Raw genomic sequence first — 20,600 nt, forward strand, 5'->3', positions numbered from 1 at the left:
GACCTAAATTTCTACCACTAGAGGATCAGACATACAAATGTTGCTTGACATATAGTAGGTATTAAAAATATTCATTAAATAAATCAAAATATGAATGAATGGATAATATACCCATAGTGAAATAATGTTAAGAAGAAGTAGGTCTATATTTAATGACATGGAATAATGTCTAGAATAAGAATTAAAAAACGAAATCATAGTACTACATGTATGTATATTTTTGTATGTGCATATATGTGTATAAATAGTGTAATCCTGTTTTTTTTAAATATATACATTAGTATATATACTGCAAATAAGTGGAGAAAAATATACTAAGCTGTTACTAACAAATATCTCTGGGAGGCAGGAATATAAAGGAAATTTTTATTTCTACATTATAAATGTCTATAATTGTTTGGCATTTTTACAATATACAGTAAAACCTTGGTTTGTGAGCATAACTCATTCTGGAAACATGCTTGTAATCCAAAGCACTGTATATCAAAGTGAAATTTCCTCATAAGAAATAATGGAAACCCAGATGATTTACTCCACAACCCAAAAATATTCATATAAAAATGATTACAATATTGTAATATAGCACAAAATAATAAAGAAAATACACAATATAAAGAAAAATAAACAAATTAACCTACACTTACCTTTGAAAACCTTCATGGCTGGTGTGAGGGAGACAAGAGAGAGGACGGTTATTATGTAGGACGACTTTCACTATCACTAACGGAATCACTGCTATCTACTGGCTCAACGGAATCTTTCTTTTCATGCAACTTTAACAAGGAACCTATCCAATGACCTAGAATGAAGCAAAGCATTCCTAAGCTTACTCTTGTATGGAAAAGCAAAGGACTGCCCATAGGTGCTTTGAAGTGACAAAAAAATACACTAGTGCCAGTTGTGGGCACCTTCCAAGGTTCTGAAAAATCACTGATTTCTGCCAAACACTGTGGCCTGAGACTGAGAGCATCTGAGTATGGGAGACGATCACCCACAATCTCGAAGTGTGAGAGAGACAGTGGGGGGTGGGGTGGGGGAGAGAGAGAGAGAGAGAGAGAGAGAGAGAGAGAAAGAGAGAAGAACCATTGGCTCAACTGTGATCATGTGATGTTCAGCATCCCATACCACTCATATTGCAAGACATCACTCATTTATCAAGTTAAAATTTATTAGAAATGTTTGCTTATCTTGTGGAACACTTGCAGAACAAGTTACTCGCAATCTAAGGTTTTACTCTAAATGTTTTAGTTTTATATTCAGTGTGATGGTTAATCCTATGTATCAACTTAACTGGGCCACAGGGTACTCCAGATATTTGGTCAAACATTCTGGGTGTTTCTGTAGGAGTGTTTTTGGATGAGGTTAACATGTAAATCAACAGACTGAGTAAGGCAGATTGCCCTCCATAATGTGGGTGGGCCCCATCTGATCAGATGAAGACCTGAATAAACAAAAGGGTTACCTTCCCTCAAATAAGAGGGAATTCTGCCTGATGGACTTTAAACTGGAACATTAAGCTCTTCCTGGTTGATGGCCTTTGAACAGGGACACTGGCTCTGCGAACTTGCCAGCCTCTCTAATTTTGTGAGCCAATTCCTTGTAATCTCTTTGTTTTTGGAGAACTCTAATACCTTCAGGAAAAAGAAACTGCTAGATGACCACCCTATTTCTACTCTCCTCGTATTCCTTATAACAGAATACCAATTTATTCAGGGTAGCAATATACTCAGTTAAAGGACTATTTCTAGTCTACTTGTGCATCTAGGTTCAGTCATGTGACTGAATTTGGGTAACAGGATATATTGCAAATTATTGGTGGTACAGCTCTTTGACTTTTACCTCTTTTTTTTCTGCCACCTATATGTCTTGAACTCTTGGAGATCTCTTGGATCAAGTCATTTACTATAATATTGTGATTCAGAATGTTAAACAGAAAACCACAGGCCCAAGATGGAGTCACTCATACCAGACCAAGTCACCAAACTGGCTTAATACCTAACTTAATGCAGTTCCAATCTCCCCCAGAAATGCAGTGTTGTCAGTCAGAAATTTCCTCTTCAGAAAAAATGACGGAATCTGTCTCTTGGGCCCTCTCCATCCCCCAAAGGAAGATGAGATAATCCCACCTACCAAATGAGATCCTTGCCCTTTCCTCTAGGGGAAGGGGACCAAGCCTGAAATAACTCTTTTCTTTGGCTAGTAATGTCTTGCCCCACACTCCTTCCTTATAAAAACCTTCCATTTTGTACAACTCCTGGGATGTTGCTGCCTGATTCACGAATCACTTAATAAAACCAATTATATCTTCAAATTTACCCAGCTGACTTTTGTTTTTTGTTAATAATAAGAAATACATATTTGGTCTTTGTCCTTGTTTCTGGCACAGAGCTCCTAAAACCCTTGGAATTTCATGAGGAAGATAAAGGTATCTTTTCTTATGTTGATGAGGTGGCTTTTGGAATGTCCCTAGATCACCTAAAGATGGGCTGGTCACCGGAGTTAGAATTTTCAGGGCCACCCCCTCACCTCCTGGGAGAGGGGCTGGAGGTTGGATCAATCACCAAAGGCCAGTGATTTAATCAGTCATACCTACGTAAGAGAGTCTACATAAAAAGCCAAAAGGAGGGGTGTCTGGGTGGCTCAAAAGGTTGACTCTTGATTTTGGCTCAGGTCATGATCTCTCAGTTCGTGGGTTCAAGTCCTGCGTCAAGCTCTGCTCTGACAGACAGCCTGGAGCCTGCTTGGGAATCTCTCCTTCTCTTTCTGCTCCTCCCCCAGCTTGCACATGTGCTTTCAATCTCTTTCTCTCAAAATAAATAAACTTTAAAAAATAAACCAAAAAGGATAGGGTTTGGAGAGCTTCTGGATTGGTGAACACGTGGACTTGTGGTAAGAATGGTGCACTGAGAGCATAGAAACTCTGCATCCCTTCCCACATAACTTGCCCTATGAATCTTTTCCATTTGGTTGTTCAAAAAGTTATACACTTTTGCAATAAACTAATAACTATAAACAGTATAAATAAAACAACTGTAATAAACTAACTATTGGATAGTAAGTAGAACATTTCTCTCAGTTCTGTGAGTCCTCTAGCAAATTAATCAAACCCAAGCCGGGGGTCATGGAAACCTCTGATTAATAGCTAGTCAGTGAGTACAGGTAACAATCTGGGCTTGTGGCTGGCTTCTGAAGGGGAGCTGGGAGAGGAGACAGTCTTGTATGACTTAGCTCTTAACCTGTGGGTTTTGATACTATCTCTGGGAAGACAGTGTCAGAACTGAGTTTAACTATAGAACAACCACAGGTAGCATCCCTGCAGAATTGCTTGGAATCTCCCCCTTCTCCCCCCACCAGACGACCACACATGCACACACACACTTGGAACTGGCTCCAGGAGCCTAGGACAGAAAGCTGAATAACAGAAGGAGCCTCTGTCCCTGATTACAGTGCAACTACCACACAGCCCTGAACTGTAGACATTCACACTTCTTTTAGGTGGAAAGCAATAAACCTTTTTGTGTTTAAGCCACTTTTACTTTGGCTTTTTAAAAATCACACACAGCAGGGCACTTGAGTGGCTCAGTTAAGAGTCTGACTCTTGATCTCGGCTCAGGTCATGATCTCAAGGTCTGTGAGCTGGAACTACTCGTTTGGCTCTGCACTGACAGCACAGAGCCTGCTTGGGATTCTTGCTTTCTGCCCCTCTCCCACTCATGCTCATGGCACTCATTCTCTCAAAAATACATGAATAAATGTTTTAAAAAAAGTAAATAACAGAATCTCATGGTGACATGGACTTGCACAGATATATATTTAAGATGTCACCTTACTTTGTAGTTATAGAATGGTGAGATCTGGATACGTCTGTTAAACAGACTATGTGGTTAGGGACCAGAGAAAAACTTTTCACAGGGTAATGCATGTGAAGAATATGTTATAACTAAATTAGCAAAGTATTACCTTTTCATTTATAACAACACTCACTGAAAGCCATTTTAAACTTAACATAATTAAGACTAATACTTGTAATTACTACCTGCCTATCAGAAAATAGGAAGTAATTATCCAAATTATAACTTTTAGGCAAAAAAAGAAAGGCCTTTACTAGAATCATGTTCACTGCAGCATTATTTACAATAGCCAAGATATGGAAGATATGGAAGCAACCTAAATGACCATCAAAGGATACATGACTAAGGAAGATGTGAGATCGATCTCCACCCCCCCCCACCATACACAATGGAATACTATTCAGCATAAAAAAGAATGAAATCTTGCCATTTGGGTCAACATGGATGGACCTTGAGGGCATTATACTAAGTGAAATAAGTCATACAGAGAAAGACCAATACTGCATGACCTTACTTATATGTGGAATTAAAACAAAAACAAAGCAAGCTCATAGACGCAGAGAACAGACTGATGGTTGCCAGAGGTGGGGAGTGGGTGAGATGGATGAAGGGAGTCAAAAGGTACAAACTTCTAGTTATAAAATAAATAAGTTATGAGGATGAACTGTACAGCATAGTGACTGTAGTTAATAATATTATTGTACCAAACACCTTGTTTTATTGTGCTTCACAGATACTGCATTTTCTTCACAGTTTGAAGATCTGCGGCAACCCTATGCCAAGCAAGTCTATCGGTGCTATTCTTCTAACTCCATTTGTTCACTTTGCGTCTCTGTGTCAAACTCTGGTAATTACTGCACTATTTCAAACTTTCCTATTATTTCTCATTATTATTATTTCTCATCATTATCCTATTTGTTATGGTGATCTGTGATCAGTGATCTTTGATGTTACCACTGTAATTGTTTTAGGACACCATGAGCTGCACCCATATAAGAAGGCAAACTTAATTGATAAATGTGTGTCTGACTGCTCCACAGATGGCCCATTACCCATCTCTCTCCCTCTCCTCAGGTCTTCGTATTCCCGAAGATACGGTAATATTGAAATTAGGACAATTAAGAGCCCCACAATGGCTTCTAAATGCTCAAGTGAAAGGAGGAGTTGCACATCTCCCACTTTACATCAAAAGCTAGAAATGATTAAGCTTTAGTGAGGAAGGCCTGTTGAAAGCTGAGATGGGCCAAAAGCTAGGCCTCTTGTGCCACACAGTTAGCCAAGCTGTAAATGCAAAGGAAAAGTTCTTGAAGGAAATTAAAAGAGTTACTCCAGTGAACATATGAATGGTGAGAAAGCAAAACAGCCTGATTGCTGCTATGAGCAAAGTTTTAGTGGTCTGGATAGAAGATCAAACTACCCGCAACATTCCCTTAAACCAAAGCCTAATCCAGAGCAAGGTCCTTACTCTCTTCAATTCTACGAAGGATGACAGAGGTGAGGAAGCTGCAGAAAAGTCTGAAGCGAGCAGAGGTTGGTTCATGAGGTTTAGGGAAAGAAGCTGTCTCTATAACATAAAAATATGAAGTGAAGCAGCAAGTGCCGATGTAGAAGCTGCAGCAAGTTACCCAGAAGATGTAGCCAAGATAATTAGTGAAGGTGGTTATACTAAACAGATTTTCAATGTAAAGTAACAGCCTTCTACTGGAAGAAGACGTCATCTAGGACATTCTCTTGCTAGAAGCTAATGCAGTTGGTGACTCTGAGTTGAAGTAAATGCTCATTTACCATTCTGAAAATCCTAGGGCCCTTAAGAATAATGCTAACCCTTCTCTGCCTGTACTCCATAAGTGGAACAACAAAGCTTGGATGACAGCACATCTGTTTATAACACGGTTCACAGGATATTTTAAGCCCACTGTTGAGACCTACTGCTTAGAAAAAAAAAAAAAAAAAAAGATTCCTTTCAAAATATTACTGCTCGTTGAAAAGGCACCTGGTCACTCAAGGGCTCTGATGGAGATGTATAACAAAATTAACATTGTTTTCATGGCTGCTAACACAACATCCATTCTGATCAGTTTATGGATCAAAAAAATATATAAATTTTTAAATCTTATTATTTAAGAAATATGTTTAACAAGGCTACAAGCTGCTATGGTTAGTGATTCTTCTGATGGATGTGGGCAAAGTCAATAGAAAATCTGCTTGAAAGAAGTCACCACTCTAGGTGCCACTAAGAACATCGTGATTCATGGGAAAAGGTAAAAATATCAACACGAACAGGAGTTTCGAAGCAGTTGATTTCAACCCTCAAGGATGACTTTGAGCGTTCAAGACTTCAATGGAGGAAAGCACTGCACATGTGGTAGAAACAGCCAGACACGCAGAATTAGAACTGGAGCCCGGAGATGGGACTGAACTGCTGCAATCTCAGGATAAAACCTGAATGGACAAGGAGCTGCTTCTTATAGATGAGCAAAGAAAGTGGTTTCAAGATGGAATCTACTCAGGGTGAAGATGCCTGTGAAGACTGTGGAAATGACAACAAAGGATCTAGAATACAACATAAGCTTAGTTGATAGGGCAACAGGACAGTTTGAGAGGACAGACTCCAATTTTGAAAGAAGTTCTACGGTGGTTAAGATGTCATCAGATAGCACTGAATGCTGCACAGAAACTGTCTGTGAAAGGAAGAGTGATGGACACAGAAAACTTCGCTGTTGTTTTAGGTTAAAAAACCGCCACAGACACCCCAACCTTCAACAACCACCATCCTGATTAGTCAGCAGCCATCAGTATTGAGACAAGACCCCCCCCCCCACCATTAGCAAAAAGATCACGATTCACTAAAGCTCAGATGATGGTGACCATTTTTTAGCCATATTTAAAATTAAGTTATGTACGGTTTTTTTAAAGACATAATGCTATTGCACACTTGATAGAATACAGTATTAGTGTAAAGACAACTTTTATATGCACTGGGAAATGAGAAAATTCATTTGACTTGCTTTACTGTGATATTTGCTTTATTGTGGTGGAGGAACTGAACTGACCTGTACTTGAAAGTTACTAACAGAGTAGGTCTTAAAAGTCCTCATCATAAGAAAATATAATTTTTTGGTAAGTACGTATGGTGATAGATGTTAATTTTAATTACACTTACTGTAGTGATCATTTTATAATATATACAAATACTGAATCACTATGTTATACACCTGAAACTAATGTAATGTTATATGTCAATTACACCTTAATAAAAATGAGAAAGAAAAAAAGAAAAATGGGAAGGTTTTTGTTGATTAGAAAACAATTGCCAAGGTCCACTTTCCACTCTGAACACTTTCTTCATTTCAGCAAAAGCCTCAATGTGGGTGGGGGATCTCTTACGTGTGGGTGGGGGAAACCTGGTAATAAAGATATTTATGTATAAAAAGCCACACTTCCACCAGGAGGCAGAGAGAACAACTGTTAAGACTTCTAAAGGACTGTTTTCAAGAACTATTTCAATCCATATTACACTCTGCATTTTATGTATAGAAAGCAAGTCTTCACCTTTCTCTCCAGCTTAGCATGCCCCTGTAGTTTTATGCACCGGGGTCCAAGGCAGGCCTATAATTCACTGCTCTAGGAATGTACACAGCCAACCTGACTACACAGGACTTAGAGTGCAACAAAGTCATGGAGTAAGGGAAAATAAGGATGGTGGAGTATTGGTATTCAGGGGGAAGAAGAAATCAGCAAGGATTAGATATAAGAAAAATAGAAGACATAGGAGGAGATAGGAGAGACCAGGAGGATGGAAAAGAAAGAGTGAAGATGAGGAAAAATCATTCTTAAGGTTTATTGTGAACTTAACTATTTGGGAACTCTGAATATACTCCTCATAGAATTAATGCTGTAAATAGTAGATAAGTTTCCAGGATCAGTCCCACAGAGGCCTACCTAAACCATTTGTGCCTAATATATTGATGAACTACTTCCACCAAATCATCTTTCATGATGGAAGAGGAAGGGGTTTCTCTCCCTAGTTCTGGTGTGCTCACCTTATTGGGTTCTTGCAGGGTGTACATTTTACTTTTCAGCAGCACCCCTGTGCTAACAGCAGTAGCGCCTTCCCATGGGCAGTACCCCCACCCCAAGCAGTTTCAGAGCAGAAGGTCACCTGCTAGGCACCCCCAAGTCCCCAGGCACCTCCCTGTGGAAGGCCTCTTCCAGCTGTCCAGCGGGTAGATTTCCAGCCGTCCTACTGGGTGGCACCTCAGTGACCACGGTCTCATTCTCCAACAAGGTCAGAATCTCAGGCCTGAGAGGAAATGGCCTCTTCCTGGGGTGCTCTAGCTCAGTCATAGGGGTTCTGGCTGCTGTGTGCATCTTCGAATTCTGTATTCTTCACAGAGTTCTCTTTGCCCTGTTCATTCCTCCAATAATTATGTTACAATTTCTCTGCTGAAATTACTGTGTGTTTTTGCTCCTTATTGGACTCTTAACTGATATAACAAGATTTTCACAGAAAAAAACCAAGCCGAAATAGTCAATAAATACATAGCATGAAATATACTCAGATTCATTAGTAAGCAGAGAAAGATGGAATCTGAAACAGTGCCATTCCTAGGTATATACTCTAGAGAAATTCTGGCACATCTGCACAGGAGATGTATATAAAACTGTTTATTACAGCACTGTTCATAATAGTGAAAAATTGCAAACAACGGCTTGCCCAAAGAGGAAAACAAACTGTGGTATATTCATACAATATAACACTACTATTCGAGGTAAAAATGAATAGCTGGAGTTACATGATTCAGCATGGATAAATCTCAAAAACCTAACCTGAACCAGAAAGCAAATAGCAGAAGGAAACAAACAGAAATGGCATTTACATAAAGCCAAAACAAGCGCGCGCGCACGCGCGCACACACACACACACACACACACACACACACACACACACAAAAGCCTATGGATATAATAATCTAAAAAGTGTATGGAAATGAATAACAGATTAAGGAGGGTGGTTACTTCTGGACTGAAGAAAGGGGAATAGAAAGGGTCACAGAAGAGATATTGATTATAATCTGCAATGTTTAATTTGTTAAGCTAAATGACAGGGAGTACTGACTGCTGGTTATGTTATCTAGCTCTTTTCATATACTTGAGATATTCAAAATAAAACCAATAATTAATAATAAATTGGGGGCACTTGGCTGGCTCAGATGGTAGAGTATGTGACTTTTAGTCTCAGGGTTATAAATTCAAGCCCTGTGGTAGGTATAGAGATTACTTAAAAATAAAGTCTTAAAAAAAAAAAAAGGTGGGGGAGGTGGTTGTGAAAAAAGTAATAATAAACTGACAGTTCTCAGAGGGTGGGTGATAAAATAAAAATGTATTATGTACGCAAAGGAAGTTTTATTGGCAAATAGAATGAAAGGTAGTATATTAGGATCTTGATATCAACATATTACCTTCCATTTGAATACCTGAATACTTGTTCATTCACTGCACAAGAAACTATAATCTGGAAGAATAATGTAGGACAAAAATAATTACACAATCATTACCCTAATCATCATTTAGCTTGGCCACAATGTTATAATTGCAAAACTGGGTTCAGAGTTAGCAATCACACAAAATTCCATCTTATGAAAGAAATACTTACACCTCAAAACATAGCCAGGCCCACATCTGAAAGTAACAATTACACTAGGAATACTAAATTATGTTTAGGCAAGAGCTACTGTCAATAATATCTACTACTCACCAAGTTTAAAACAATTTCTTAGAGGTGAGAAACTCAGGGCAATTTAATATACCCTAAATACTGCTTGCTTCTTTTGATTCAGGGAACACGGCCCTTTGGGTTTTAGAACCTTATATATTTCTTAGTTCTTCTATAAAGTTTAATAAGCAATTTACTGTTCTTGTATTGGTTTGTTGGGGCTGCCATAACAAAATACCACATTCTGGGTGGTTTAAACCAGAGAAATTTATTTTCTCACAATTCTGGAGGCTAGAAGTTCAAGATTAAGGTGTTTGCATCTTTCATTTCTCCTGAGGCCTCTCTCACTACAAACCCACATGGTCTTTTCTTTGTGCACATGCATCCCTCCTGACTTGTTCTGTGTCCAAATTTCCTCTTCTGATGACACCAGTCAAACTGGGTTAGTGCCTACTCTAATAGCTTTATTTTAACATAATCATCTCAGTAAAGGCCCTATCTCCACACACAGTCACATTCTGAGGCAGTGATTAGGGCTTTACCATATGTTTGTGGGGAGGACAAAATTCAGCCCACAGCAGTTCTCAAAAATTTTTATGACATGATCCTTTCAGGTTTTCCCATTGCATTTTCATCCTTTTCTCAAATTTTAATTCAAAGGCAGCAGATTTAAGTGCTGTTCGCAATCTCATTTCAAATGGAGAAAAAACTTTAAATCATTGGCTCTTTTGTCTTCAGCCTTCCACGTTTAATATTTGGGTGGGTCTAGGCAATGCAGAATTTTAAATGCTTAGGAAAAAAGTTCTCTAGGTCCTTGGCTAGTTAAAAAAATGTTTGATATAATATGTGTGCATATGAGGAAAAAAACCTGTGCCAAAAATGGAGTATATAACATGAAAACAGACTTTTGAATTGTTAATGTTAATTTTAGCTTAGTGGAGATAATCAGTTCAATACCATGGCCATATTCCATCAGATTATTAAATCAAAAGAATATGAATTAACAAATTTGACCTTTCAGAATCAACAAAGTATCATTCTCTTTCTATACTGTACATGTTTCTCACAGTTTTAACATTGGTTCTCTCAAACTTGGCCAACTATCAGAATCACTTCAGGAATTAAGTTAAAAAACGGATTTTCCAGATTTCTTTCTACATACTTAATAGATCATAACCTTCTGGAGATGGGATCCAGAAATATGTATTTTTTAAAACTTTATTTATTTTGAGAGAGAGAGACAGAGAGAATGAGAATCCAAAGCAGGCTCCTGGATGTCAGCATGGAGCCCAGCATGGGGCTTGATCCCACAAACCATGAGATCATGACCTGAGCCGAAACTAAGAGTTGGATGCTTAACCAACTGAGCCACCCAGGCACCCCAGAAACATATATTTTTTAAAAGTTCTCCAGGTTGTTATTGTAAAGCAAAATACTCAGAAGTGAACACTAGTTCCCAACCAGCTTAAATTAGTAATCACCAAAAATATTTTGAGCACATTCTCATACATACTGATTTCTAAATTATGCATATGTATTACTGTTCTACATATATTACATACATTAGAAAACATTCAAAAATAGAAAACTTGAAGGGATGAAATAGAAAGTAAATACAAATTCAAACATTTTCATTTAACATCCCCAATAGAGTGTTTGCATGTACATTTTAGAGACCTTGGCTTAAATTGAGAAGATCTTTGCATCTTTAATTGCAATACTGTTTTCTTCTGATCTCCAGACCTATGTATCCAACTGCCCACTGGATGCTTTCTATCTGGGTGTGCAATAGGCACCTTAAATGCAATATATAGACATAAACTACTATTCACCCTCCTTCTGCCACCCCAAGGTGAACTTGGGTAGGAAATCTTTTCTTCCTCCATAATCCACCCAAGTTAAAAACATTAGGGATAAGTTGGATTACCCTCCCTCTTACTCATATGGCATTGATAGTGTATATTCTACTTCCTTAACATCTTCCTCCAACCCTCTAATAACCATTCAAAAAGTGTTGCCTTAGATCCTGCTTCTCTCTTGAATATTACAATAACTCCTTTACTACTCTTCCTGATTATGACATCACATTTCCAGATTTCCATTTATCTTCTATACTGCTGCCAAAGTCATAACCTCAAAATGCAAATCTGATCAAGGTATTGCCCCATTTTATGCCTTCCAGTGTTGTATTCTCACATGATAAATCTAAGTTTCCAGTATGAAAAAAGACTGATCTAGTCTTTGGCTACCTATATCCAGTTCCTTTCTTCTACCCTTTTCTCCCTTATTCCCAATGCTCTTGCCCGAGAGAACCTCGAGTCCTCTGAATGTATGAGTCCTTCTTCAAGAATCCAGGCCAAGGGGCGCCTGGGTGGCGCAGTCGGTTAGGCGTCCGACTTCAGCCAGGTCACGATCTCGCGGTCCGGGAGTTCGAGCCCCGCATCAGACTCTGGGCTGATGGCTCAGAGCCTGGAGCCTGTTTCCGATTCTGTGTCTCCCTCTCTCTCTGCCCCTCCCCCGTTCATGCTCTGTCTCTCTCTGTCCCAAAAATGAATAAACGTTGAAAAAAAATTAAAAAAAAAAAAAAAAAAGAATCCAGGCCAATAACCACTCCCTCTGCCAATAACACCCTTTAAGATCCAAGTCAAGTATCTACTTCTCTGGAAAGCTTTTTGCAAACTTGAGGTAGAGATGATCCCTCTTTTCTGTTACCTAACAGACACTAGATGAATATTTATAGAATGAAAGTAATAAAATGTGATCTGCTGAGTTAAAAAAGTATTGAAAGAAAATAATTCACATTATAAGAGAGAAGCACCAAGTTTAGGAAGATGGCAAACAAATGTCAGTTGGTCAAAATAGTTTCTCTTTAGGTGGATTCAGTGGCTATAAATGAGATGTGATCATTTCAGAATGTAAGCTCTAAATTGGGTCAAGAATCAAAAGAAAAGCTAAAATCTTTTGTAAAAAAGAGGAACAAGGGAGAAAAGTTTCATGTAGTCAAAATTCAGAATGCTAACAAGCATAAAAACAAAAATGTGAACATATGCAAAAAGAACCTGAAGAAAACATTTAAAAAATTCCTAAGCCTAAAGTCACAAGAAACTTGAGGAATATATTTAAAAATCACCAAACAGAAGGAATAAGGAGCAGTAAAAATGGGCAAGTGATTTTTACATAAGTTACAAAATAATCTAAGATATTAAGTATTACTGGCATATAATCTTCACATCTGCTCAGATGGTACAATCTGTGAGGTCACAGATGGTATACAGGTGAAAGGGAACTGGTTAAGACTCAGAAGGCTTGGCCTAATTCTAGTTCCATTTTTAACTTCTCTCTGTATCCATCGGTAACATGAGGATATTCTATCTCATTGCAAGGTTATAATAGGGATTAATAAAACAATGTATGTGAAAGCACTCTGTAAATTATAAAATACCATTCCTAATTATGGTGTTACTCTAATTCACCTAACACCTTTTAAAGTTTCTAAAACCACACGCAGTGGTTAAATCTGGCTAGATCAAGACTAGCTTTCTAGAATCCCCAAACCATTTGGCTTAACTAAGCTCCCTTTTCCCCTGCCATCTCTTCCAAAATGAAAACCTCACACTATGACAACTGGTGAAATCCAAAAACTAAATATAAGCTTAAAACCTACAGATGAGATCACTGCAGACATACTGTGACTGGCAGGTTAATCCAGTGCTCTGATTTATTTCCCACTGATACCAGTGAAGGGGGTGGGGGGGGGGTTCCTTTGATGTGAAAACAGATCCTCAAGAGTCTGTTTTTACATGGAGCTGTAAGAAATAGAAAAAAAAAAAAAAAAGATGGAAACTAGGAAGCATGAGAAATTAAATGTAGCAGTTGTTTGGTAGGCTGAATGTAATATGCCAGCAGAAAGAGGCAGTCTAACAAGTCTAACAAACACTTCTACCCTATAGCCCAAAAAAACAGCTGCAGAAGACACCTTGATTCTCATTCTGTATGGCAAACAGCCGATTGACCCATGTTAGCTCACTAAAGGTGTTACTGTTGTCCATTCCAACACTCCTGGGCAGAAAGACACATACAATATGAGAGTAATAGGTTGTGCCTAACAAAAAGAGACATAAAAAAGACCACCAAGAATGTAAAGAGTAAATCAGTTTGCTAAATTGGAAGAACAGACTTCTATTTCTAGTCATGATGGAGTAATGCACACTGGGTTTGCTGCCCCACCTTAAACAACTAGAAAATCAGATAAAATATATGGAACAATGGGGCGCCTGGGTGGCTCAGTCGGTTAAGTGGCTGGACTTCTGGTTTCAATTCAGGTCATCATCTCACGGTTTGTGAGTTCGAGCCTGTAATCAGCCTCCGTGCTGACAGCGTAGAGCTTACTTTGGGATTCTGTCTCCCTCTCTCTCTGCCCCGTCCCCTGCTTGCTTTCTACCTCTCTCTCTCAAGAATAGTTAAAAAAAAAAAATATTTAATAAAAAATAGGTATGAACGATGATTTTCAGATATTGCACAACAGGCAGAAGACCGTGATCATGGGAGAACTCCTGCAGCTGCCCAAGCTCAGTGGCTGGAGCTTCTGTTCTGCAACACCGGGAGAGGTAACCCAAACAGAGCCTGGCAGTCTTGCTCAGATGCCAAATGGCTCAGAGTGCAGAGAGGCCAAGGTAGATAGAATCTGTGGGGTAAAATATTGGTAAATAGAGGGCTATACAGAAAGACAGTGCTGAAGATCTCTAGAGGAGTTTCTTTGAGACTTTGGTCAAAAACCTATCCATGCACACATGGGAGAAAACGATCTGAGGCCAAGGAAAAAGACCACCGGAAAGGAGTAAGTGTACCAATCTTTAGAGCTCATATAATGCTGGGAAAAGTTCAAGTTCCAGTGATCAAGAGTAAAAAAGACCTGATTCCCTAGGGCCTGAGTAATGTCCTCAGAAAGGTATTGCCTTAGTAGTCAGGATAAATGGTCCCAAAACTAAAGGCAGCTCTGACCACCTTAATAAAGGTCAAAAGAAAGCCTTGATAGGATCAAACAAATTTGAACTTAACTGTGTACTAGAGAAAAGCCCAACAATATTAAAGAAATCCTACAAAATCCAGCACACAACAGGAAATTCACAGTATCTGGTATCCAAAAACAAAAAACAAGTGTTAAAGCAGCACAAAAATCTAACCCATTCCCGAAGAAAAAGTCAGCCAATGGCAACAGATCCAGAAACAACACAGATGGTAAAATTAGCAGACTAACAATATTAAAACCATTACACTCTGTAGATTCAAGAAGGTGGAGGAAAACATGAACGTGATGAGGAAGGGCATGGAAGATATAAAAAATACTTAAACTGAATTTCTGTAGATGAAAAATAACAACATCAGAAATAATAAATATACCAAATGAGAGCAACTGTGGATTACAAATTGCAGAAGACCAGTGAACTTCTTGAAGTTTATAACAAAGCAAAAGACCATTCAAAAACATAACAATAGAAACCATCCAAAATTAAATACAGAGTAAAAAGAAATTGCTAAAACAGAAAATGCACAAAGCTATAAGACAGTATCAGGCAGGCTAACATACATGTAGTAGGAATCCCAGAAAAGGGGTAGGGTAAACAGAAAAAAAAACTTTTTTCAGGGAAATAATAGCCAAATATTTCCCAAATTTGACGAAAACTATAAACCCACAGTTCCTAGAACGTCAAAAAATCCTCTGCAGAAGAAATATGAAGAAAGCCACACCAAGACACATAATCAAATTGGGGATGGAAAAGCTGCCAGAAAAAAAGATGACATTGAGAAGAAAAAGTAACAGGATTTTCTCATCAGAAAATATACAGATGAGGGGCACCTGGGTGGTTCAGTCAGTTAAGCATCGGACTTCGGCTCAGGCTATGATCTCACAGTTTGTGAATTCAAGCCCTACAGGGGCTCTGCGCTGATAGCTGGAGCCTGCTTGGGATTCTTCCTTTCTCTCTGCTCCTCCTCCCCCCAACCCCCGCTTATGCTTGCTCTATCTCTCAAAATAAACTGACAAAAAGAGAAAATATACAAATGAAAGACAATGAAGTGACATGTTTAAGTTCTGAAGGGGGAAAAATGTTAACCTAGGATTTTATATCCAGCAAAAATACCTGTCAAAAATGAGGAAGAAATAAAGAGTTTTAAAGAGAAAAGCCAAGAAAATTTCTCATCAGCAAATATGCACTAAGAGAAAAGGTAAAGGAAGGTCTTCAAGCAGAATTTCCATAAAGGAATGAAGAACAATAGAAATGACAAATATCTGGTAAATATAAGACTTTTTTTTTCATTTAAATAAATCTCTTAAAAATTGACCTCTTAAAGCAAAAACGATTTTGGGGTTTATAACATATGTAGGAGTAAAATGTGTAACAACAGCCAAAATGGTTGTGAGGGTAAATGGAAGTACACTAATAAGGTTCTTTCACTCTACATGAAGTGACAAAATAATTTCTGAAGTCAGACTGTGACAAGTTAAAGATGCACTCTGAAAATCCTAGAGTAACCACTACAAAAATAAAAACACAAGAGTATAACTGAATCTCAGTCTTTGCTTAGAATGTAGAAAGCTAGAAGAGCATTGTTCTTACCCTTCAAACGAAAGACATACATTTAATTTCTAAAACTGTAATTTTTCTCAAATTTTTCAGAGACCCGAGGTCACAGGGCAACTAACTAATACAATATCTAAGACAGGAAGAAACTAGTTATGAGTACTTGCTTGTTAGGGGTAGATACCAGATGTCATAAAAGTGAGTAAAAAGATTCCAGCTAAAATTTTTTTTAACAAATTGCTAATGGTAAAGTGGGCTACAGTGAGAGCATAGGATCCCTGGGGCCTCAGACACAGAGTAACTGCATCCCCTTGCACATTCTTCTTCAAAAACTTTACAAAAAGCTCCTAAGAATGACTGGGACAAGGATGAGAAACCTGAAAAAGGTGCATGGTGCAGGCCTGGAGGAGGGAACGGCAGCAGCTATTGGAAAAATATGAAGCTTTGCCTGGGTCTTTCCTATCTCACCTATGGAACAAATGACGTAAGTGATTGTTAGAAGGGCAGAAAACACTGTTGCTTTTAGGGCACAGATGAAGACCCAGAGCAGCTGGAAAAAGGCACTAGAAAAAAACCCTTGGTGTAGGGGCAGGGCACTGTCCTGGGTCTTGACCATGAGGTTTCCTATAGCTGGGGTAGAGGCAGAATCACTAAGAAGGACCCATTCTCAAGATTCAGATACTGTGCCTAAGAATGAGGCTGAATCAGAACAAAGAATGCCCCTTCTCCACTCTCCTACCATCATCACCAATATAGCAAGCATTTAATCTACTGCTGGGGGAGGAAAACAGCATGGAGAAAAACTCTGTGGCAAACCAGCCCTCACCCTAAATAGAAGTTAATGCCAGGGGACTTTGAAGCCTGTGGTGCATTGATGATAACAGCTATAGTGACAAAACCCAAACCCAGCTTAACTCTCAACCAGATTGATCAATCTCTCATACTAAAGGCCGAGCAAAAGATAAGGTGTAACTATTTCTAGGCTAATTACACTACTGTCCTATACAAGATGTCCAGCTTTCAATAAAAAGTTGAGACATACAAAAAAGCAAGAAAGAAAACATACCATCAATAGATAAAACAACAGAATTAGATCAGAGATGTCCCAGATGTTGGAATTATTAGAGACTTTAAAATAACTGTGATTAATATGCTAAAGGCTCTGGTGGAAAAGGTGGGCAACATGTATAATCAGATGGATATCAGCACAGAGATGGAAACTACTAGAAAGAATAAAAAACTGGTAGAAATTAAAAACACAGGAAGAGAGATAAAGAATACTTTTGATGGGTTCATCAGTAGACTCAACACAGCTGAGGAAAGAATCAGTGAACTTGAAGTCAACAGAAGTTATCCAAACTGAAACAAACACACACACAAGTGGTAGACAAAAAACAGAATAGAGCATCCAAGAGCTGTGGGACAATACCAAATGATCTAATACATGTGTAATTATAATCCAAAAATATCACAGAACACCAACCAGGAAAAATATGAAAAAGGTATCCCTAAAAGAGAATAACAAATAATGCAAAAGAAGGCAGGAAAAGGAAAAAAGGAACAAAGAATAATGGTACGAATAGAAAAACACTAGCAAGATGGTCAATTTAAACTCAAATGTAGCATTAATCATATTAAATAAAAATGGCCTAAAACACCAAATAAAAGTCAGCATTTGTCAGAACAGAGTTTAAAAAGCAATATCTAAGACGTCTAAAACACATGCAGGTTTAAAAGTAAAAGAATAAGGGGGCACCTGGGTGGCTCAATCGGTTGAACGTCTGACTTCGGTTCAGGGCATGATCTCACAGCTCATGAGTTCGAGCCCCGCATCAGGCTCTGTGCTGACAGCTCAGAGCCTGGAGCCTGCTTCAGATTCTGTGCCTTCGTCGCTCTCTGCCCTTCCCTGATTTGCGCTCTCTCTCTCTCTCTCAAAAATAAATAAACGTTAAACAAAAAAAAAGTAAAAGAATAAGGCATATTATACAAATACTAAATCAAAAGAAAGTTGAGTGTCTAAATTAGTTTCAAAGTGGACACCAATATAAGAAATAAACAAGAGATAAAGGGGGACATTTCAAAATGATCAAGGCTTTATTTCATCAAAAGGATACAACAATCCTCAATGTGTATGTATCTAATAATAGAGCTTCAAAATATAAGAAACCAAAATCAACAGAACTAAAAGAATAAATCCACAATTATAGTTGAGGACTTCTTCCTCCTCAATAATTGACAGAATGAGTTTCCAGAAAATCAATAGAAATATGGAAGTTTTAAACTGGAAAGGCAGAGCAGAAATAGGTAAAAGAAAAACAAAGATGAACTAAAGATACCAATTTGTGGGTCAAAGGCTGGTTCCTCGTGAACCACCTAAAATACAGCCTTGGAGTGGCTGAACTGGTTATTCTCAGATTGAAAATGAAGAAAACCTAAGATGAGGCATTTGAGAGCCATTTAGACTGGAGGAATTAATGAACTGACAAAGTTATCAATGTGAGGTCTATAAACCCCCTGCAATCAGAATTACTTGAGGTATATATTAAACAGAAAGATTCACAGATCTCTTGACTCTAATCTCCAAGGATGAGATCTAAAAATCTACATTTTTAAAAAAATTATTTTTTTGAGAGAGAGAACGTGAGCAGGTGAGGAGCAGAGAGAGACAGGGACAGAGTATCTGAAGCAGGCTCTGAGCTGTCAGCACAGAGCCCAATGTGAGGCTCAAACTCACAAACTGAGAGACCCTGACCTGAGCTGAATTCAGACGCTCAACTGACTGAGCCACCTAGGCGCCCCTAAAAATCTACATTTTTAAGAATCTTCCCAGTGACTGTTAGGCTCGATGAAAGTACTGCAAAGTACTGGCCTAAGACTGGATGCCATTCCACAGGCAAGGGAACCCAGTAAAGGTGATTGAAAGGCTGAAGTGTATTTCACCGTCCTCACCACACTGAAAGGTCTTAATTTTATTCAACGTCAGAGTCTACAAGAGGACTTAAGGTCCCTGTAATGTGGTACTTCATTGTGATTCCCAGAACTCTGGAGGGAGAATGGTGGTGGTGGGTAAGATTAAGGAGGTTTAAAATGAACCCAGAGATCTATCTACAGAAAAGGGTGAGGGAGGGGGAAGGGGGAGGGGCTATGTGTGTACATATGTGTTAAGGGTGTATATGGTCATCACATTTAAGGCTGAAATAATTTTGGTTGAGCCATATATTCCCACTCTTCTTTTTCCCAAATAAAATAGGTCAACCACACACTTTTTAATTTCCAGAAGCTAGGTTTCTTGTTTAATAGCCAATATATCAGCATGGCTTAAATATAATAGCTAACACTTATTGAACCAGGTACTATGCTAAGTACTCTACATATGTGAATTTTAACAGAATCTTTATAACCACCTCACGAAGCAGGAATTATTATCCCATTTACACAGGAGAAACTGGGCCATGGAGAGATTATAACTTGCCTCAAGTCATATGGCTATGATAAATCAAGGATTCAAACTGAGGGAAACTGGCAACAAAGATCTGTTTTCTGAGCCTACTCAGCTTTTATTGCCAGTGCTGGTGAGAGATGGCTCCTTCAAATCCCTGGACTAAAGGTAGATTCATATTTGAAGCTAGATCTTGCTCTTGGTGCCAGAACCTAGCTGCCATTCCTACCACTACTGGTTCAACTGCAGGTCAATTAAGAGGAATTGATTCCTTCAAAATTTTCATATTGAAGTCTCCACTGTAAAAGGAATTATGGGCCACTTCTTTCTTGCCAGCATGGCAAAAGACCAAGAACACTACTGGCTCTGCCTCAACTGAAAACTGAGCAGTCTTTTAGAAAGCCGTCAACTTCTCTATTGTATTAAAAATCCTGGTAGCTGGTGGAGATGTTCTAAATGGGCTTTGGGGGTGAAGTCAGTACCTCCCACAGCTGGTGACAGGATCCGCATACCAAAAAAAGTAGATGCTCAAAAACTTAGAATACTTTCATGTGAAGGAATTCCTCCTTTCCCACAGTCAGTAGATTTGTAAGAGAACCGTGCACACCTCTGATGCACAAACCAGGAAAGCTCAAGACAGCAGCACAGCTCTTTCTGGGGCCTGAAAGACTAGGCAAAAATCCATCAGGGTTTCTCATAGGAGCAAGCGACAGTTCACAAGGGGTTCTAGGACTGTGCCGAATTAAGAGTCGATTACCAAGAGTCAAGGCCAAAGAAAAGGTTATGTCAGGAAAGAGACTACAAATTGAAATAGGAGAGCTGAAAGCCAAGAATGTCAAGTGGGTTGTAAATTTGAAAGGACAGAAGAGGCAGGAAAATGGAGAAGTAATAACACGAACTGTTATATAGAACTTACTATCTATCATGAGATGTTTCAAGATCTTTGAATATTTTAACACATTTACTACAATAATCCTAGGAGGTAGGTCCTATTATCCACATTTTACAGAAGG

General features: G+C 38.6%; 1 protein-coding gene across 11 annotated transcripts in view; it reads right to left on the reverse strand.

Moving 5' to 3' along the window:
• Positions 1-20,600, reverse strand: part of DDHD1 (DDHD domain containing 1) — a 108,247-nt gene that overhangs the window by 78,838 nt on the left and 8,809 nt on the right. For 5 of the 11 annotated variants that reach the window (XM_045451000.1, XM_045450995.1, XM_045450998.1 and 2 more), the window contains exon 2: positions 645-662. The exons of the other annotated variants lie outside the window; for them this stretch is intronic. In XM_045451000.1, the coding sequence (XP_045306956.1) occupies positions 645-662 (18 nt within the window). The remainder of the gene's footprint in view (positions 1-644; positions 663-20,600) is intronic. 11 annotated transcript variants of the gene reach the window in all.

This window comes from Leopardus geoffroyi, chromosome B3, assembly GCF_018350155.1.
Source record: "Leopardus geoffroyi isolate Oge1 chromosome B3, O.geoffroyi_Oge1_pat1.0, whole genome shotgun sequence".
In the NCBI taxonomy this organism is placed as follows: domain Eukaryota; kingdom Metazoa; phylum Chordata; class Mammalia; order Carnivora; family Felidae; genus Leopardus; species Leopardus geoffroyi.